General features: G+C 43.5%; 1 protein-coding gene and 1 long non-coding RNA gene across 3 annotated transcripts in view; one reads left to right on the forward strand and one right to left on the reverse strand.

Moving 5' to 3' along the window:
• LOC126983195 (uncharacterized) overlaps window positions 1-19409 on the reverse strand; it is an 89874-nt gene that overhangs the window by 64669 nt on the left and 5796 nt on the right. The window contains exon 2 of the mRNA XM_050835771.1: window positions 10612-11260. Within this exon, the coding sequence (XP_050691728.1) occupies window positions 10612-10922 (311 nt within the window). The 5' untranslated portion in view covers window positions 10923-11260. The remainder of the gene's footprint in view (window positions 1-10611; window positions 11261-19409) is intronic.
• LOC126983197 (uncharacterized) lies at window positions 15097-18516 on the forward strand. 2 transcript variants are annotated; one of them, XR_007735613.1, is made up of 3 exons: window positions 15097-16739; window positions 17397-17559; window positions 18158-18516. It is a non-coding gene; the product is annotated as an uncharacterized LOC126983197 (long non-coding RNA). The 2 variants fall into 2 exon arrangements; XR_007735614.1 differs by having other exon boundaries at window positions 17451-17559.

Consider the following 19409-nt stretch of genomic DNA (forward strand, 5'->3'; position numbering starts at 1 on the left):
GAAAAGTAGCAGGTGTATAGAAAGCGTCTTCTCATCAACTAAAACAACATTCCCACTTAAGAAGAAAAAGAAGAAGAAAAAGAAGAAAAATAGAAAAAAAGAAGAAAAAGAGAAAAAAGAAGAAAGAAAAAAGAAGAAGAAAAAGAAGAAAAAAGAAGAAAAAGAAGAAAAAGGAAAAGGTAAAGGAAAAAGAAGAAGACGAAGAAGAAGAAGAAGAAGGTAGCAGGTATATAGAAAGCGTCCACTCATCAACTAAAACAACATTCCCACTGAAGAAAAAGAAGAAGAAAAACATAAAAAAGCGTCCACCTATCAACTAAAACACCACTCATCAACTAAAACAACATATCCTCCCGCCTCCGCCCTCCGCCGCCCCGCCCCAACAGTCAACAAGACACGCCTAAGTATCCCGGTGTTCGATTCCCCCTGCCGTTTCTCATATTGATCCGCGCCTGAACCTAAGAAGAGGATTTCCTTCCCCAGATCCTACGGTGACGAGCTGGACACACGCCACGCACGACCTCCCACCCAGCCATTCTCCTCCTCCTCCTCCTCCTCCTCCTCCTGCTGCTCCTGCTCTCCTTCTTCATCATCGTCAGCGTGATAGGTAAGTGCTTATTTTTGTTTGTTTGCTTCGTGTAATAAGTTAATATGTTAGTAAGTAGAAAGGACGGAGGGAAGGATCGTGTGGAGGGTGGGAGAGAAGAAGGAAGGGAGGGAGGGAGGGAGAGAAGGAGGGAAGGAAGAAAAGAAACATGAAAACATGGAAATGCAGGCAACAGAAAGCCTATTGGTTCATTACGAGGTCACCCGCTTGGGTGATTTAATCTGCTCGACCGCCACTTGGGGCTTGAGAAGCAGATGAAAGCACCTCAATATTGAGGAGCAGATGAAAGCACCTCGATATTGAGGAGCAGATGAAAGCACCTCAATATTGAGGAGCAGATGAAAGCACCTCGATATTGAGGAGCAGATGAAAGCACCTCGTTATTCAGTTTACTCCCGACGCAGCGAAATGACGGTCGATTCTATATTTGAAGGAGTTGATGGTATTCGCATTTACTACTTCTGAGGGAAGATTGTTCCAGTGGCGGATGACTCGGTTTGAAAAGAAACTCCTTCCGATGTCTGTGTTACATCGACTCGACTGAATGGGTAAACCGTTATTTCTAGTTCTTGAGTTGGTTTGCAGTTCAAAGAATTTGGAGTAATCGACGTTATTGAACTTTTTCAGGTCCTTGAAGACTTGAATCATATCCCCTCGTAGGCGTCTTTTCTCCAATTTAAAGAGATTGAGTCGCTTGAGTCGTTCCTCGTACGGTTGAGCCCTGAAGGTTGGAATCATCTTTGTGGCGCGTCGTTGAATCCTTTCCAATAAAGCAATGTCCTTTCTGTAATTAGGAGACCAGAACTGTACTGCATACTCGGGGTGCGGTCTTACCATGGAATTATACAAGGATAGCATCACGTCTGGCGTTTTACACTCGAAGCTCCTCGCTATGAACCCGAGCATAGTGTTGGCCTTGTTGTATGCTTGTTTTTACAGTGATTCGCGTGTTTCAGGTCACTGCTGATAGTGACTCCAAGATCCTTTTCCTCCTGCATCGCTTGCAGAGGTCTCCCATTCATGATGTATGTGTGGTTACTATTTCTGGACCCAATGTGCATGACTTTGCATTTGTCAACATTAAAGGACATTTGCCATTTTTCCGACCATTCGATAATGTGATTGAGGTCTTTCTGAATGATTTCGCAGTCGGTCTTTGTGAGGGCCTCTCCACCCACCTTGGTGTCATCTGCAAATTTCTCGACTCTCTCTCTCTCTCTCTCTCTCTCTCTCTCTCTCTCTCTCTCTCTCTCTCTCTCTCTCTCTCTCTCTCTCTCTCTCTCTCTCTCTCTCTCTCTCTCTCTCTCTCTCTCTCTCTCTCTCTCTCTCTCTCTCTCTCTCTCTCTCTCTCTCTCTCTCTCTCTCTCTCTCTCTCTCTCTCTCTCTCTCTCTCTCTCTCTCTCTCTCTCTCTCTCTCTCTCTCTCTCTCTCTCTCTCTCTCTCTCTCTCTCTCTCTCTCTCTCTCTCTCTCTCTCTCTCTCTCTCTCTCTCTCTCTCTCTCTCCTTCAACAATATCAACTAGAAATACAACGTTTTGGAGTCTTCTGATTAATGTAAAATCACCTATGTTTAAGGACAAACAACCAAGTCTGGACCATGGGGTCTGTGTGGTCTGATTTTATAAATCTCTCTCTCTCTCTCTCTCTCTCTCTCTCTCTCTCTCTCTCTCTCTCTCTCTCTCTCTCTCTCTCTCTCTCTCTCTCTCTCTCTCTCTCTCTCTCTCTCTCTCTCTCTCTCTCTCTCTCTCTCTCTCTCTCTCTCTCTCTCTCTCTCTCTCTCTCTCTCTCTCTTATTTATATTTCCTTTCTTAGTTTCTCCTCTTTTTCGTATTTTATTTTTGCTCATCCTTTATTTTATTTTTCTCATTACGTATCTTTTTTTTTTAATCCTGAAAGCAATTATTGGAAGTTATTTCAGATTGTTTTTTTTCTTTCTTCACGTCTCCTTGTTTTTTGTTTTTTTTTCCTTTGTTTGTTTTTTGTGTTTTTCCTTTTTTTTCCCTTTATTTCTGTTTTTCTTTATTTGTTTCCTCATTACTCTTCTTCTTCTTCTTCTTCTTCTGAATCCGCAAAGCAATTATTGAAGGTCATTTCAGATTGTTATTTTTTTCTTCTTCTTTCTCTTTTCGTTTCTCTGTTTAATCTTTTCTTTCTCTTTCTGTATCTTTCCTTCTTTGTTAGTTTTCTGTATCTTTTTTTTCTGTATTGTTTCTTTCTATTATCTTTTTTTTGTATCTTTCTTTTTTTCTCTCTCGGTATCTTTCTTTTTTGGTTGTTTGTTTGTTTTCTGTATTTTTTGTGTTTGTTTTATCACTTTCTGTATCTTTCTTTTTTTGTTTGTTTTTCTTTCACGTTTTCCGTCTTTGTTTGTTTAATCTTTTCTCTCTTTTCTGTATCTTTCCTTTTTTTTGTTTCCTCATTGTTTTTTTTTCTAACGCAATTTGGAAAGGAATTATTGGAGGCATTTCTCTATTTGCATCGCTACGTTTATTCACATTTTTTCTTGTTTCCCGTCTTTGTTTAATCTTTTTTCTCTTTCCGTATCTTTCCTTTTTTGTTTGTTTGTTTCCTCATTGTTTTTTTGTCTTGCGTATTTTGGAAGTCAACTATTGGAGGCATTTCTCTATTTTCATCGCTACGTTTATTCACATTTTTTCTCGTTTCCCGTCTTTGTTTAATCTTTTTTCTCTTTCCGTATCTTTCCTTATTTGTTTGTTTGTTTCCTCAGTGATTTTTGTCTGACGTATTTTGGAAGTCAACTATTGGAGGGATTTCTCTATTTTCATCGCTACGTTTATTCACATTTTTTCTCGTTTCCCGTCTTTGTTTAATCTTTTTTCTCTTTCCGTATCTTTCCTTATTTGTTTTTTGTCTAACGCAATTTGGAAAGGAACTATTGGAGGCGTTTCTCTATTTTCATCGCTACGTTTATTTACATTTTTTTCACGTTTCCCGTCTTTGTTTAATATTTTTTTCTCTTTCCGTATCTTTCCTTATTTGTTTGTTTGTTTCCTCAGTGATTTTTTGTCTAACGCAATTTGGAAAGGAACTATTGGAGGCATTTCTCTTATTTGCATCGCTACGTTCATTTACATTTTTTTTTCTTTCTCGTTTCCCGTCTTTGTTCAATCTTCTCTCTTTCCGTATCTTTGTCTTTTTTTGTGTGTCCTCCTTGCGTATTTTGGAAAGGAACTATTGGAGGCATTTCTCTTATTTTCATCGTTACGTTTATTTACATTTTTTTTCTCGTTTCCCGTCTTTGTTTAATCTTTTCTCTCTTTCCGTATCTTTCCTTATTTGTTTGTTTGTTTCCTCAGTGATTTTTGTCTAACGTATTTTTTGTATCTAGTACGATTTATTTTTATTTCTCTACTCTCTTTCTCTCTCTTCTTAATCTTTCCTCCTCTTGTTCTCTGCTTATCTTCATTTTTTCTCCTCTCTTTCCCTCTCTTCTCATTTCCCTATCATCCTTTTCTCTCTATCTCTTAACCCTGAAACAAATTATTGGAGGTCATTTTAATTCTGTTTCTTGGAGGCATTTCTTTATATTTATCGTTACGTCTTTTCATATTTTTTTTTAGTTTCCTCTTTCCGCATCTTGTGTTATTTTCCTTCATTCTTTTCTCAGTTGCTAAAGAAAATAGAGGTCGTTGCAAATGGTTTTTCTCTCTTCAGGTCTAATGTTATTTTTATTTTCTTATTTCTCTATTGGAGGCATTTCTCTTATTTTCATCGTTACGTTTATTTACATCAATTTCTTTTATCTCACTCCTTTCCTCTTGTTCTCTGCCTTCCTCCTTCCTTTTCTCCTCTCTCTCTATCTCTCTCCTTAATTCTCTTCCTGCTTCTCTATCTTCCTCCTTTCCTCTCCATTTCCTTTCTCCTTCCTTTCTTACCTTTCTCTATGCTTCCCTTTCCCTTCCCTTCCTTCCATGTCATTCCATTTCGCTTCCCTTTCCATTCACTTCTTTTCCATTTTCTTTCTCTCCTTCGTATTTCATTATTCTTTTTCTCTTTCTTAATTAAATGTGACATCAAAAGAAGATAATTATTCGACGCAAGAGATAGATGGACAAGAGGTATGCGTTTCTCTCTCTCTCTCTCTCTCTCTCTCTCTCTCTCTCTCTCTCTCTCTCTCTCTCTCTCTCTCTCTCTCTCTCTCTCTCTCTCTCTCTCTCTCTCTCTCTCTCTCTCTCTCTCTCTCTCTCTCTCTCTCTCTCTCTCTCTCTCTCTCTCTCTCTCTCTCTCTCTCTCTCTCTCTGCTACTCCTCCTACTCCTTTGCTGTCCTTCATCTTCCACCTTTAATTAGATAGTTAGTGTAGCTTGTCACAAACAGCTTCGTAAGGACCATCACATCTGCTGTTGTTTGTTCTTCCTCTGTGTTCCTTTGTGTTCCTCCTCCTCCTCCCCCTCCTCCTCCCATCTTTCTCCATCCACCGCGAAGATGATAGATGTTATGATTCTTTCTTTCTCTCTCTCTCTTTTTTTTTTCTTTATTAGTGAGACGTTCCTTGTCGTGAAATATTGCCTCTCTGCGTGTCTTCTTCCACTTCCAAAGCAGAGAACAAGAGGAAGGGAGGAAGGGAAGGAGGATAAAGAGAGGGAGAGAGGAAGAGAAAAAGATGAAGGTCGGTAAGCAAAACGAAAGGGAGGGAGGAAAGGAGGAGAAAGGGATGAAAAAAAAGCACAAAAAGAGAAGAGAGAGAGGAGAAAATATTGAGACAAGTAAGAAAGCAAGAAGGAAGGAAGAAATGGAGAGGAAAGGATAGAGACAGAGAAACAAGAAGATGGGGAAAGAGAGAGAGGAGGAAAAGGTGAAGATAGGCAGGTAACAATAGGAAGAGGGAGAGAAAAAAAAATGTAGAAAAAGCAAAACGAGAGAGAAAGAGAGAGGAGAAAAGAATGAAGATAGGCAGAGAACAAGAAGAAAGGAGAGAGAGAGAGAGAGAGAGAGAGAGAGAGAGAGAGAAGGATGGAGGTAGGCAGACAAAAAGAGAAAGACGGGAAGGAAAAAGGAAGGTAGAGAAACAAAAAAAAAGGGAGAGAAAGAGAAAGAAGAAAATGTAGGTAGATTGAAAAGAAAAGGGAGGGAAGGAAGAAAGGATGAAGGTAAAAACAGAAGATAGAAGCAGATAGATAAATTGAGGAAAGGGAAAGACTGGGAAAGATAGGTAAAAAACAGGACAGATTGAGGGAGGAGGAAAAGAAGGGAGGGAGGGAGATAAGGAGGTAAGAAGAGGTAGTGAAGGGAGATTATATGAGAAGGAAATGACAGAGGAATGAAGGGAGGGATTAAGGGGAAGTAGAGGTGACAGGAAGGGGAGGGAGGGAAAGGGGAAGGAAAAAGAGGAAAGGGAGGAAAAAAGGAAGGGAGGGAAGTGGGAACAAGAGGAAGGAAGGGCGGATACGATATTAGTTTTTTTTTTTTGTAAGTAATTAACAAAGTTGCTTCCGGGGCAGCCATACTATTGAGCAGGTGTTGTTGTTGTTGTTGTTGTTGTTGGTGGTGGTGGTGGAGGTGATTGTGGTGATGGTGGAGGTGATGGTGATGGTGATGGTGGTGATGATGATGGTGGTGATGGTGGTGGTGATGGTGGTGGTGATGGTGATGGCGGTGATGATGATGATGATGATGGTGGTGATGGTGGTGGAGGTTGTGATGGTGGTGATGATGATGGTGGTGATGGTGGTGGTGATGGTGGTGATGATGATGGTGGTGGTGGTGATGGTGGTGGTGATGGTGATGGCGGTGATGATGATGATGATGATGGTGGTGATGGTGGTGGAGGTGGTGATGGTGGTGATGTTGTTGGTGGTGATGGTGGTGGTGATGGTGGTGATGATGATGGTGGTGGTGGTGATGGTGGTGGAGGTGATTGTGGTGGTGGTGCTGGTGGTGGAGGTGGTGGTGGTGATGATGGTGGTGGTGGAGGTTGTGGTGATGGTGGTGGTGGAGATGGTGATGGTGATGGTGGTGGTTGTGGTGATGGTGGTGATGGTGGTGGTTGTGGTGGTAATGGTGGTGGTGATGGTGATGGTGGTGGTGGTGATGGTGATGGAGGCTGTGGTGGTGGTGATGGTGGTGGTGGTGGTGATGGTGGTGGTGGTGGTGGTGATAGATTCGTGAGTTTGTACACATTTACATATTAGAGGAGACCGTCACTCATTACCCCAAAGAAAAAAGAAATGTGATTAAAAATTGATGCGTTGGGATTATTTATTTTTCTACGTATTTATCTATCTATTTATTAATTCACTTGTTTGTTTGTCGTCTGTGTTTTACCTTCTTTTTTTACTTCATTTCTGCGAGTCACCCCTCCGCTGTTTTCTTACCAAATGCCTCGCGATGTCACCTAACCTAACCTAACCTAACCTAACCTAACCTAACCTTACCTAACCTTCCCTAACCTTACCTAACCTAACCTTACCTAATCTAACCTAACCTTACCTAACCTAGCCTTACCTAACCTAACCTAACCTTACCTAACCTTACCTAACCTAGCCTTACCTAACCTTGCCTTACCTTACATTACCTAACCTTACCTAACCTAACCTAACCTAACCTTACCTAACCTAACCTAACCTTACCTAACCTAACCTAACCTTACCTAACCTTACCTAACCAGTTCTTTCTCTGCCTCTGTGCCTTACCTAACCTTACCTAACCTTTCCCATGTGGTATTGGTGTGCTGGATATCCCTTCCCTGGTAGCCTGGTAACATATAGTCCCAGGTCTTTCTCTGCCTCTGTGGTGAATAGTGGAGTGTTTCCCATGTGGTGCTGGATATCCCTTCCCTGGTAGCCTGGTAACATTATACTCCCAGGTCTTTCTCTGCCTCTGTGGTGGATAGTGGAGTGTTTCCCATGTGGTATTGGTGTGTTGGATATCCCTTCACTGGTAGCCTGGTAACATACACTCCCAGGTCTTTCTCTGCCTCTGTGGTGGATAGTGGAGTGTTTCCCATGTGGTATTGATGTGCTGGATATCCCTTCACTGGTAGCCTGGTAACATACACTCCCAGGTCTTTCTCTGCCTCTGTGGTGAATAGTGGAGTGTTTCCCATGTGGTATTGGTGTGCTTGATATCCCTTCCCTGGTAGCCTGGTAACATATACTCGCAGGCCTTTCTCTGGCTCTGTGGTGGATAGTGGAGTGTTTCCCATGTGGTATTGGTGTGCTGGATATCCCTTCCCTGGTAGCCTGGTAAAATACACTCCCAGGTCTTTCTCTGCCTCTGTGGTGGATAGTGGAGTGTTTCCCATGTGGTATTGGTGTGCTGGATATCCCCTCCCAAGGTGCAGGACTTTACATTTTTCTTCATTGAATTGTAACAGCCACTTTTTGCTCCATTCCAGTAGCTTGGTGAGGTCTGACTGTAGGAAATCCGCATTCAAGGAGTTAAAAAAAAGTAACAAAATATAGACGTGTGAAAATACGATGAAAAATTAAAGAAGCAAAAGTATATAAGAAAAAAAGAGGAGGGGAATCAGAAACGAAAAAAAAACGATCAAAAGGCGCAATAAGGATACGAAGGAGTAAGAAAAAAGAAAACAAAAACAAAGGAAAGAAAATACAATAAGGAAACGAAGAAGAAAGAAAGAAAGAAAACAATAAATAAAAGAAAATACAATAAGGAAACGAAGGAGCAAAAAGAAAAAAAATCAAAGAAAAGAAAATATGCAACCCTTTCCCTCCCCACCTCCCCTAACCCCATCCCACCTCACCCCACTTCACCCCATGTCACCCCACTTCCCCTCACCCCACTTCACCCCATGTCACCCCACTTCCCCTCACCCCACTTCACCCCATGTCACCCCACTTCCCCTCACCCCAGTTCTCACTTCTGTTCACCTAACCCCACTTAACCTTACCGAACCTAACATAACATAACCCACCCCACCCCAACCCCACCTAACTCCGCCCCTTCCAACCCCACCTCACCCTCTTTCCACCCCATTCCTCTTCACTCCACCCCACCCCATCCCATTTCCACCCCTTTCCAACCCCACCTCACCCCACCCCATTTAATTTCACGTTTTTCCACCCTAACTTCGACCTGGATTCTCTTTCCCTCATATTTGCAGGTAAACACACACACACACACACACACACACACACACACCTCCCTCCCTCCTTCCTTTACCACACAAGTTCTGATTCATGTGAGTTACGAGAGAAAATGAGAAAGGAGAGGCCACGAGGGCAGACTTGGCTAACCGAACGTCGGGGTACATTTTCTTTTTACCAAATAGAAATAGGAGGAAGATAGATGTTTAAAGATAGAAGATAGAAAAAGATAGCTCGAGTTTCTTTCCCCTTTTCTTTTTCTTCATTTCGTACGGTGAATTAAGAGTTGCAGATAAGACACGATTCTATTAATATTGGAACTGTAAATAGGTGACGTACTTAATTTTTGTAGGTAATTTATAAGTTTGAAGTGTTTCTGTTGTAAAGGTGAAGAGGTCGATATTATCATTATTATTGCTGGAAAATGAGTGATGTAACGCGATGTGATGTGATGTAATATGTTTTAATTGATTTGCATTTATTGTATTTGGCATTTAGAAGCTCAGCAAGTCAGTTAATTGGTTAGTTCCTCAGTCAGTCACTCAATTAGCCAGTCAGCCAATCAGTCACTCAGTCAGTTAGTTAGATAGTTAGTCAGTCAGTCAGTCAGTCAATCAGCCCGTCATTTTGTCAGTCAGTCAGTCAGTCAGTCAGTTAGCTTTCAGTCAATCAAACACTCAGTCAGTTAGTCAGATAGTTTGTCAGTCAGTCAGTCAATCAGCCCGTCATTTAGTCAGTCAGTCAGTCAGTCATTAAGATAGTCAGTCAGTTATTCAGTCAATCAGTCAGTCAGTCAGTCATTAAGATAGTCAGTCAGTTATTCAGTCAATCAGTCAATCATTTAGCCACTCATCAGTCAGTCAGTCAATTTTTCAGCTACTCGGTCAGTCAGTCAGTCAGTCAATCATTTAGCCAGTCATCAATCAGTCAGTTAATTTTTCAGCTACTCGGTCAGTCAGTCAGTCAGTCAATCAGTCAGATAGTCAGTCAATCAGTCAATCATTTAGCCAGTCATCAGTCAGTCAGTCAATTTTTCAGCTACTCGGTCAGTCAGTCAGTCAGTCAATCAGTCAGATAGTCAGTCAATCAGTCAATCATTTAGCCACTCATCAGTCAATCAGTCAATTTTTCAGCTACTCGGTCAGTCAGTCAATCAGTCACTCAGTCAGTCAGCTGGTTACGTAGACTGACCCACTGACTCCCTTATTCCGTTCCTCATTAACCAGCGTCATAAAAATACAAAAATCCACTCAACTTAATCTACCAGCGTCATAAAAATACTAAAATCCACTCAACTTAATCTACCAGCGTCATAAAAATACAAAAATCCACTCAACTTAATCTACCACTAAGTCATGCACATTAAATTCTACGCCAGACAACAGGACGGCCCAATGTCATCAAACTGCGCTTCGAAAAAAAAAAAAAAAATGCATATGAAAGTTTGTACGATTTCTTAACATTTACATTCATCTTTAACTTTATCTCAAATCGCAGTGCTGGTGGAGTTTCCCAATCATAAGTCATAAAAAAAATCATAAAAAAATTGAAAAGAAAAAAAAGGAGCTATTTCAAGAAGCCATTTTCGTACTGTAAAATTCAATGTCTGTATCTATCAATGCTCTGAAGGCCAATGTCCCATACATTGGCCTTCAGAAATTGATAAAACAGACATTAATTACAATGCTCTAATGGCTCCTAATAACTCCTTTATTATTATATTTTTTACATTGGCCCGTCTAGTTTTTGGCCCTGTATAGATATTGCTCATTCATTCACGCATTCAGGCCCTCAAACTCCCTCTCACTCATCCATTTACTCACTCACTCACTCACTCACTCATTTGCTTACATTCATTCACTCACTCACACACTCATCCACACACACACACACACACACACACACACACACACACACACACACACTGCTCTACTCACTCGTCCTTGTCGAAGGCCTTGAAACACGCGTCCATGTCTGCCGCGGCGCCAACGAACGGATCACTCGTCTCCTGCTGGCTGCCTCCCTCCTCCCTCCCTCCTGCCGGTCCCGACGTGGCTGCTGGGGCGTCCGTGGGGGTCCCCTTAGACTTCTGAGCGGGCGTGGGCTCCTGGGTCTTCCCGGTGGGCGTGGCGGGGGCGTGGGCGGGCGGGGTGGCTAGTGAGGCAGGCGAGGGCGTGGTGTCATGTTGTGCTGATGGGGTTTCGGGAGCCACTGGCGTCCCCGGTTGCTTTGGAAACGATGCCGGCATGGTGCCTCCTCCTCCTCCCCTGCTGGTGTTTGGGTTAGCTCGGCGCAGGCGCTGACGAAGGGGTGGCGGCCGGGGAGGGCTGGGCTAGGGGTGGCCACGGGTGGAGAGGGTAGGGTGTTCTGGGGTGGGTAGGAAGGTAAGGGGTCGGTAGGAGGTGCTCAGAAGCCTGCCTCTACCTTGTGTGTGTGTGTGTGTGTGTGTGTGTGTGTGTGTGTGTGTGTGTGTTGTCGCCACTCTCTGTCCCCTCTCTTCTATGTTTCCTTCTGCTTCCTATTCTTCCTCGTCTTCTTCTTCTTCTTCTTCTTCTTCTTCTTCTTCTGTTGTTGTTACTCCTGTTCCTGCGTAGTGAAGGAGGGGAATCAACTGCCTGCTGCTGATGGTGATGGTGATGATGATGGTGATGATGGTGATGATGATGATGGTGATGATGATGATGATGATGGTGATGGTGTTGATGATGATGGTGGTGATGATGATGATGATGATGATGATGATGATGGTGATGGTGATGATGATGATGATGGTGATGATGATGATGGTGATGGTGTTGATGATGATGGTGTTGATGATGATGATGATGATGATGATGATGATGGTGATGGTGGTAGTTTTATTAATGGCCTCCCAGACTGTATATGTATTGATTTTTAATTGTTTGTTTACATGCACACACACACACACACACACACACACACCACACACGTAGCTACGCCTCTTACCTTTTTTTTATCCTGGTTTGCGCTCTCTCTCTCTCTCTCTCTCTCTCTCTCTCTCTCTCTCTCTCTCTCTCTCTCTCTCTCTCTCTCTCTCTCTACATGTATCCTTTACCTTTATCTTCCTCCTTTTTCTTGCCTTTTCTTCATTTTTTCACTCGAATTATTTATATTTTCTTCTTTCTCTTTTTTTCTTCTCTATTTTCATTTATCTCTCCATCTTCACCTCTATTTTTTTTGTTTTCAGCTTGTATCTCATTTTTTTTCTTTTTTCTTTTATGCCTGGTATCTTATCTCTCTCTCTCTCTCTCTCTCTCTCTCTCTCTCTCTCTCTCTCTCTCTCTCTCTCTCTCTCTCTCTCTCTCTCTCTCTCTCTCTCTCTCTCTCTCTCTCTCTCTCTCTCTCTCTCTCTCTCTCTCTCTACATAAATGACTGCGGTGTTGATGTTCCTGTCCCATGTGTTTGTTTGTTTGTTTATTTTCTCAACAGGATAATACGATGTAATGTCCCTCCCTTTCCCTCCCCTTCCCTCCCCTTCCCTCCCATTTCCCTCTCCTTCCTCCCCTTCCCTTCCCTTCTCTTCCCCTCCCCTTCTCTCCCCTTCTCCTCCCTCCCCTTTCCCTCTCCTTCTCTTCCCCTTCCCTCCCTCCTTTCCCTCTCCTTCCTACCATTCCATTCCGTTCTCTTCCCCTCCCCTTCTCTCCCCTTCTCCTCCCTCCCCTTTCCCTCTCCTTTTCTTCCCTTCCTCCTTCCTTCCTTCCGTCCCCTTCCTTCTCTCCCTTCCTTCCTTCGTCCCCTTCCTCCTCTCCCCTTCCCTTCCCTTCCGTCCCCTTCCTCCTTCCCTCTTCTCCCCTTCCTTCCGTCCTTCCTTCTCTCCCCTTCCTTCCTTCCCTCCTTCCCTCTTCTCCTTCCTTCCTTCGTCCCTTCCTTCTCTCCTTCCCTTCCGTCCCCTTCCCTCCTCCCCTTCCCCTTCCTCCTTCCTCTTCTCCCCTTTCCTTCCCTTCTCCCCTCCTCCTTCCTTCCTCCCCTCCCCTCTTCTCCCTTCCCTTCCTTCCCTCCTTCCTTCCTTCCTCCTCCCTTCCTTCCTTCCGTCCCTTCTCTCCTCTCCCCTTCCTTCCTTCCGTCCCCTTCCTTCTCTCCTTCCTTCCTTCCGTCCCTTCCCTCCTCTCCTTCCTTCCCTTCCCTCCCCTTCCCTCTTCTCCCCTTCCCTTCCCTTCCGTCCCCTTCCCTCCTCTCCCCTTCCCTTCCCTTCCCTCCCCTTCCCTCTTCTCCCCTTCCTTCCTTCCTCCTTCCCTTCTCTCCCCTTCCCTTCCCTTCCGTCCCCTTCCCTCCTCTCCCCTTCCCTTCCCTTCCGTCCCCTTCCCTCCTCTCCCCTTCCCTTCCCTTCCGTCCCCTTCCCTTCTCTCCCCTTCCCTTCCCTCCCCTCCCCTTCCCTCTTCTCCTCTTCCCTTCCCTTCCGTCCCCTTCCCTCCTCTCCTTCCTTCCTTCCGTCCCCTTCCTCCTCTCCCCTTCCTTCCTTCCGTCCCTTCTCTCCTCTCCTTCCTTCCTTCGTCCCCTTCCCTTCTCTCCCCTTCCCTTCCCTTCCGTCCCCTTCCCTCCTCTCCTTACCTTCCTTCCTCCTTCCTCTTCTCCCTTCCTTCCTTCGTCCCCTTCCTTCTCTCCTTCCTTCCTTCGTCCCTTCCTCCTCTCCCCTTCCTTCCCTTCCTCCTTCCCTCTTCTCCTTCCTTCCCTTCCGTCCTTCCCTCTTCTCCCCTTCCCTTCCCTTCCCTCCCATTCCCTCCCCTTTCCATCCCCTCCCCTTCTCTTCCCCTTCCCTCCTCTCCTTCCCCTTTCCTCCGCTTGTAATGTCGCCTCTCCTCCCTTCCCTCCTCCCCTCCCCTTTCCCTCCCATTCCCCTCCCCTCCTCCCTCTTCCCTCCCTTTCCCTCCCCTTCTCTTCTTCCCCTCCTCCTCCTTCCCCTTCCATCCGCTTGTAATGTCGCCTCTCCTCCCTTCCCTTCCCTTCCCTTCCCCTCCCTCCCTTCACTTCCCCCCTCCTTCACTTCTCTCCTCTCCTTTCCTTCATATATTGTTCCTTTCCTCTCTAAATACCTGTTCTCTTTCTCTTTCCTTACTGTCACTTTCTTTTTCTAGTTTCTCCTTTCCCTTTTTTCTCTCCTCTTTTTACCTCGTTCAATTTTTTTTCCTCTTCCTCTTTTTTTTTCATTCCTCTTTTCTCTCCTTTTTATTTTTCTGTCTTTTCTGTTAGTTTTTCCCTCTTTTTTTTCGTTTTACTTTCTTTCATTTTTTCCTCTTCCTCTTTTTTTTCCATTCCTCCTATCTCCAACATTTCCTCCTTTCTCTCCTATCCATTTTTCTGTCTCTTTTCTGTTAGTTTTTCGTTCTTTTTTTCGTTTGATCTCCTTTCATTTTTTGCTCTTCCTGTTTTTTTTTTCCATTCCTCCTATCTCCAACATTTCCTCCTCTGTTTCCTTTCCATTTTTTTTTATCCTCGTCTCTCCATGCTTCCTTTCCTTCACACCGTTCATCTTTTCCCTCCTTTCATCCATTTCCTCTCTTTCCATTCATCTTCTCTTTGTTCCTCCTTTCATGTGAACAGAAGAACATAAGACGATCGCAAGAGGCCGGCAGACGCGTGCAAGGCAGCTCCTGTGAACCTAACCTTGCTACGTATCTATAAAACCTGATGGGAGTTTATAAATGAATGAGAGGCTTTAATTCGAGTGATGTTAATAAGGTTTTGGTGATAAGAGAGTTTGATAGGACACGTAGCAATGGGTTTAAGTTGGATAATTCAGACTGAACAAAGACATAGGCAAGAATTGGTTTACTAAAAGGAGAAGCGATTAGCGGGCTTTTTTTTAACTTTTTTTTTTGTAGCCTTGAGCTGCTTCTACCTCCTCTTGAATGTGGCTATCGTATTAGGTCTCACAATATGACTGCTAAGCCTATATTCCACTCGTTCACAACTTTTTTATTACAGGTAAGGATGCAGCTCAAGGGCAACAAAGAGAAAGTATAAATAAGTCCGCTAATTGTTACTTGTTCTTGTCTTTGTCGAGTCTAAATTATCCAACTTAACCTCTCTTTCGGCCACCTCTTTGGATTCTTTTTAGGAGCAGCGAGTAGCGGGCTTTTCTTTATATCATTGTTTCCCTTTTTGTGTGCCCTTGAGCTGTCTCCTTTGTTGTAAAAAAAACTTAAACCCATTGCTACGTGTCCCACCAGGCTCTCTTATGACCAAAACCTTATTAACATCACCCTAATTAAAGGCTTTCATTCATTTATATACTTCGATCAAGTCTCCTCTCTACCTTCGTCTTGATAGAGAATACATCGTTATTTATTTTAGTTTATTCTTAAGCTTCTCACCTTTCCATCCTCAATTCTTTTTCTTTCCCTTTTCCCTTTATTCTTTGTCAACTTTTCTTCTTTCACCCTCGCATCTTTTCCTCTCCTCTCCCCCCCCCCCCCCCGTATCCTTTCTATTTCCTTCATCCTTTCTGTCCTTTCCATCCTCAATTCTTTTTCTTTCACTTTTTCCCTCTATTCTTTCTCAACTTTTCTTCTTCCATTCTCTCCTCTTTTCCTCCCTTACTTCTTTCCTTCCTCCGGTCTCTTCCTTATTCTTTCTATTTCCTTCATCCTTTCTATTCTTTCTTTCCATTCCTCCTTCTCTCCTTCCCTCTCTTCTATCTCTTCCTTACAACCATTCCTTTCTCCCTTCTTTCAATTCCTCTCTCCTTCCTGTTCTTTCTCTCCATTCTTCCCTCATTCCTTTCTCCCTCCTTTCAATTCCTCTCTCCTTCCTATTCTTTCTCTCCATTCCTCCCTCTTTCCCTCCCTCTCTTCTATCTCTTCCTTACAACCATTCCTTCTTCCCTCCTCTCTATTCCTCTCTTTCTTAGCGTTCCTCCTTGTTCTTTCCTTTTTCTGTTTTCCTCATTTATATTCCTTCCCTTAACCATCCCTTTTATTTACCCTTCTCCCCTTTCCATCCAGCCCTTCATATATTCCCTTTCTATTTTTTTGGTGATCTCTTCTAGTTTCTCTCCCCCCTTCCCTTTCCTTCCCTTCCTTTACCAGTATTACCCTTCTCTTCCCATCCCTTTTCTTCCCCTTTCCTTTCCTTTCCTTTCCTTTCCGATCTCTTCCTTGCTCATTCATTCCCTTCCCTTCGTTTCCTTCCCTTCCTTTACCAGTATTTCCCCTTCTCTTCCCATCCCTTTACTTCCCCTTTCTTTTTCTTTCCTTCCTCGTTCACAGTTCTTCCTTTCCGATCTCTTCCCTTCTCATGCATTCCCTTCCTTTCCTTCCCTTCCTTTACCAGTGCTTCCCTTCTTTTCCCATCCCTTTTCTTCCCATTCTTTTTCTTTCCTTTCTCTCACAGTTCTTCCTTTCCGTCGCTTCCCTTCTCATTCATTCCCTTCCTTTCCTTCCCTTCCTCTACCAGTGTTCCCCTTCTCCTCCCATCCCTTTTCTTCCTATTCTTTTTCTTTCCTTCCTCGTTCACAGTTCTTCATTTCCGATCTCTTCCCTTCTCATTCATTTCCTTCCCCTCCTTTCCTTCCCTTCCTCTATCAGTGTTCCCCTTCTCTCCCCATCCCTTTTTTCCCCTTCTTTTTCTTTTCTTCCTCTCTCACAGTTCTTCCTTTCCGATCTCTTCCTTTCTCATTCCTTCCCTTCCTTCCCTTCTTCCTTCCCAACCCTTCCATTCCTCCATCTCTCTCCCTCCTGTACTTTACAACTAAAATGATTGAAGTGTTGATGTTGCTGTCGCGTTCAATGGTTTCATATGCTCAACAGGATAATTATGATGTTATGCCCCTCCCCTCCCCTCCTTCCCTCTCCCTTCCCTTCCCTTCCCAACCCTTCTTCCCTTTGTAACCATATACGAGGAAAACTTAAACAATTAAACTTGCATCCTCTAGAAAAGACTTGACCGAAAAATGTATCTGTTTCCGCTACCCTCCTTGTTAGTGTTTGTCCTGTCAGATGTTTACGACTGTTGTATATCTGTTACCCTCCTTGTTAGTGTTTGTCCTGTCAGATGTTTACGACTGTTGTATATCTGTTACCCTCCTTGTTAGTGTTTGTCCTGTCAGGTGTTTACGACTGTTGTATATCTGTTACCCTCCTTGTTAGTGTTTGCCCTATCAGATGTTTGCGACTGTTGTGTATCTGTTACCCTCCTTGTCAGTGTTTGTCCTATCAGATGTTTGCGACTGTTGTGTATCTGTTACCCTCCTTGTTAGTGTTTGTCCTATCAGATGTTTGCGACTGTTGTATATCTGTTACCCTCCTTGTTAGTGTTTGCCCTATCAGATGTTTGCGACTGTTGTGTATCTGTTACCCTCCTTGTTAGTGTTTGTCCTATCAGATGTTTGCGACTGTTGTATATCTGTTACCCTCCTTGTTAGTGTTTGCCCTATCAGATGTTTGCGACTGTTGTGTATCTGTTACCCTCCTTGTTAGTGTTTGTCCTGTCAGGTGTTTACGACTGTTGTATATCTGTTACCCTCCTGTTAGTGTTTGTCCTATCAGATGTTTACGACTGTTGTATTTCTGTTACCCTCCCTGTTAGTGTTTGTCCTATCAGATGTTTACGACTGTTGTATATCTGTTACCCTCCTGTTAGTGTTTGTCCTATCAGATGTTTACGACTGTTGTATATCTGTTACCCTCCTGTTAGTGTTTGTCCTATCAGATGTTTACGACTGTTGTGTATCTGTTACCCTCCTTGTTAGTGTTTGTCCTGTCAGATGTTTACGACTGTTGTATATCTGTTACCCTCCTGTTAGTGTTTGTCCTATCAGATGTTTACGACTGTTGTATATCTGTTACCCTCCTGTTAGTGTTTGTCCTATCAGATGTTTACGACTGTTGTATATCTGTTACCCTCCCTGTTAGTGTTTGTCCTGTCAGGTGTTTACGACTGTTGTATATCTGTTACCCTCCTGTTAGTGTTTGTCCTATCAGATGTTTACGACTGTTGTATTTCTGTTACCCTCCTTGTTAGTGTTTGTCCTATCAGATGTTTACGACTGTTGTATTTCTGTTACCCTCCCTGTTAGTGTTTGTCCTATCAGATGTTTGCGACTGTTGTATTTCTGTTACCCTCCTTGTTAGTGTTTGTCCTATCAGATGTTTACGACTGTTGTATTTCTGTTACCCTCCTTGTTAGTGTTTGTCCTATCAGATGTTTACGACTGTTGTATTTCTGTTACCCTCCTTGTTAGTGTTTGTCCTATCAGATGTTTACGACTGTTGTGTATCTGTTACCCTCCTGTTAGTGTTTGTCCTATCAAATGTTTACGACTGTTGTGTATCTGTTACCCTCCTTGTTAGTGTTTGTCCTATCAAATGTTTACGACTGTTGTATATCTGTTACCCTCCTTGTTAGTGTTTGTCCTATCAAATGTTTACGACTGTTGTGTATCTGTTACCCTCCTTGTTAGTGTTTGTCCTATCAAATGTTTACGACTGTTGTGTATCTGTTACCCTCCTGTTAGTGTCCTGTCAGATGTTTACGACTGTTGTATATCTGTTACCCTCCTGTTAGTGTTTGTCCTGTCAGGTGCTTACGACTGTTCTGTTATGGTCATTCCTCTGTTTGTTCGTCTTCTGGGTCCCGACAAAGGGAGATATTGATAAGGTCCTTTCCGATCTCTTTCCCTTCTCATTCATTCCCTTCCTTTCCTTCCCTTCTTCCTTCCCAAGCCTTCCATCCCTCCATCTCTTTCCCTCCTGTACTTTATAACTAAAATGACTGCGGGGCTTTAATAAGGGAGCTATTGATAAGGTCCTTTCCGATCTCTTTCCCTTCTCATTCATTCCCTTCCCTTCTTTTCCTTCTTCCTTCCCAAGCCTTCCATCCCTCCATCTTTCTCCCTGCTGTACTTTACAACTAAAATGACTGCGGGGCTTTAATAACGGAGATACTGATAAGGTCCTTTCCGATCTATTCCCTTCTCATTCATTTCCTTCCTTTCCTTCCCTTCTTCCTTCCCAAGCCTTCCATTCCTCCATCTCTTTCCCTCCTGTACTTTTTTTTACATCAAAGGAGACAGCTCAAGGGCACAAAAAAAGGAAACAAAAATATAAAAAAAGCCCGCTACTCGTTGCTCCTGTAAAGAATCCGAAGAGGTGGCCGAAAGAGCCGTCAATTACGTGAGAAGAGGTGTCCTGATGCCTTCCTCTTGAATGACTGAGGGTGAAAATGAGAGAGAAATGAGAGCCGGGTAGGACACGTAGTAATGGTTTTTCTTCTTAACCCGTCCGCTGCGATTGCCACTTATTTCGCCTTCCCTGGTAGCCTGGTAACATATACTCCCAGGTCTTTCTCTGCCTCTGTGGTGGATAGTGGAGTGTTTCCCATGTGGTATTGGTGTGCTGGATATCCCTTCACGGGTAGCCTGGTAACATACACTCCCAGGTCTTTCTCTGCCTCTGTGGTGGATAGTGGAGTGTTTCCCATGTGGTATTGGTGTGCTGGATATCCCTTCCCATGGTGCAGGAGTCTACATTTTTCTTCATTGAATTGTAGCAGCCACTTTTTGTTCCATTCCTGTAGCTTAGTGAGGTCTGACTGTAGGAAATCCGCAGTGAGTGGGTTAACTGGATAAACTGAGATTCAACGTTGACATTGACAAGAATTGGTTCACCGGCAGAGTGACTGATGAGTGGAACAGGCTTGGCAGTCATGTTGTGAGTGCCAATACGACAGTCACATTAAAATATAGATTAGATCAATTCATGGATGGTCAGGTGCCAGG

The sequence above is a fragment of the Eriocheir sinensis genome, chromosome 53 (genome assembly GCF_024679095.1).
Source record: "Eriocheir sinensis breed Jianghai 21 chromosome 53, ASM2467909v1, whole genome shotgun sequence".
In the NCBI taxonomy this organism is placed as follows: Eukaryota; Metazoa; Arthropoda; class Malacostraca; order Decapoda; family Varunidae; genus Eriocheir; species Eriocheir sinensis.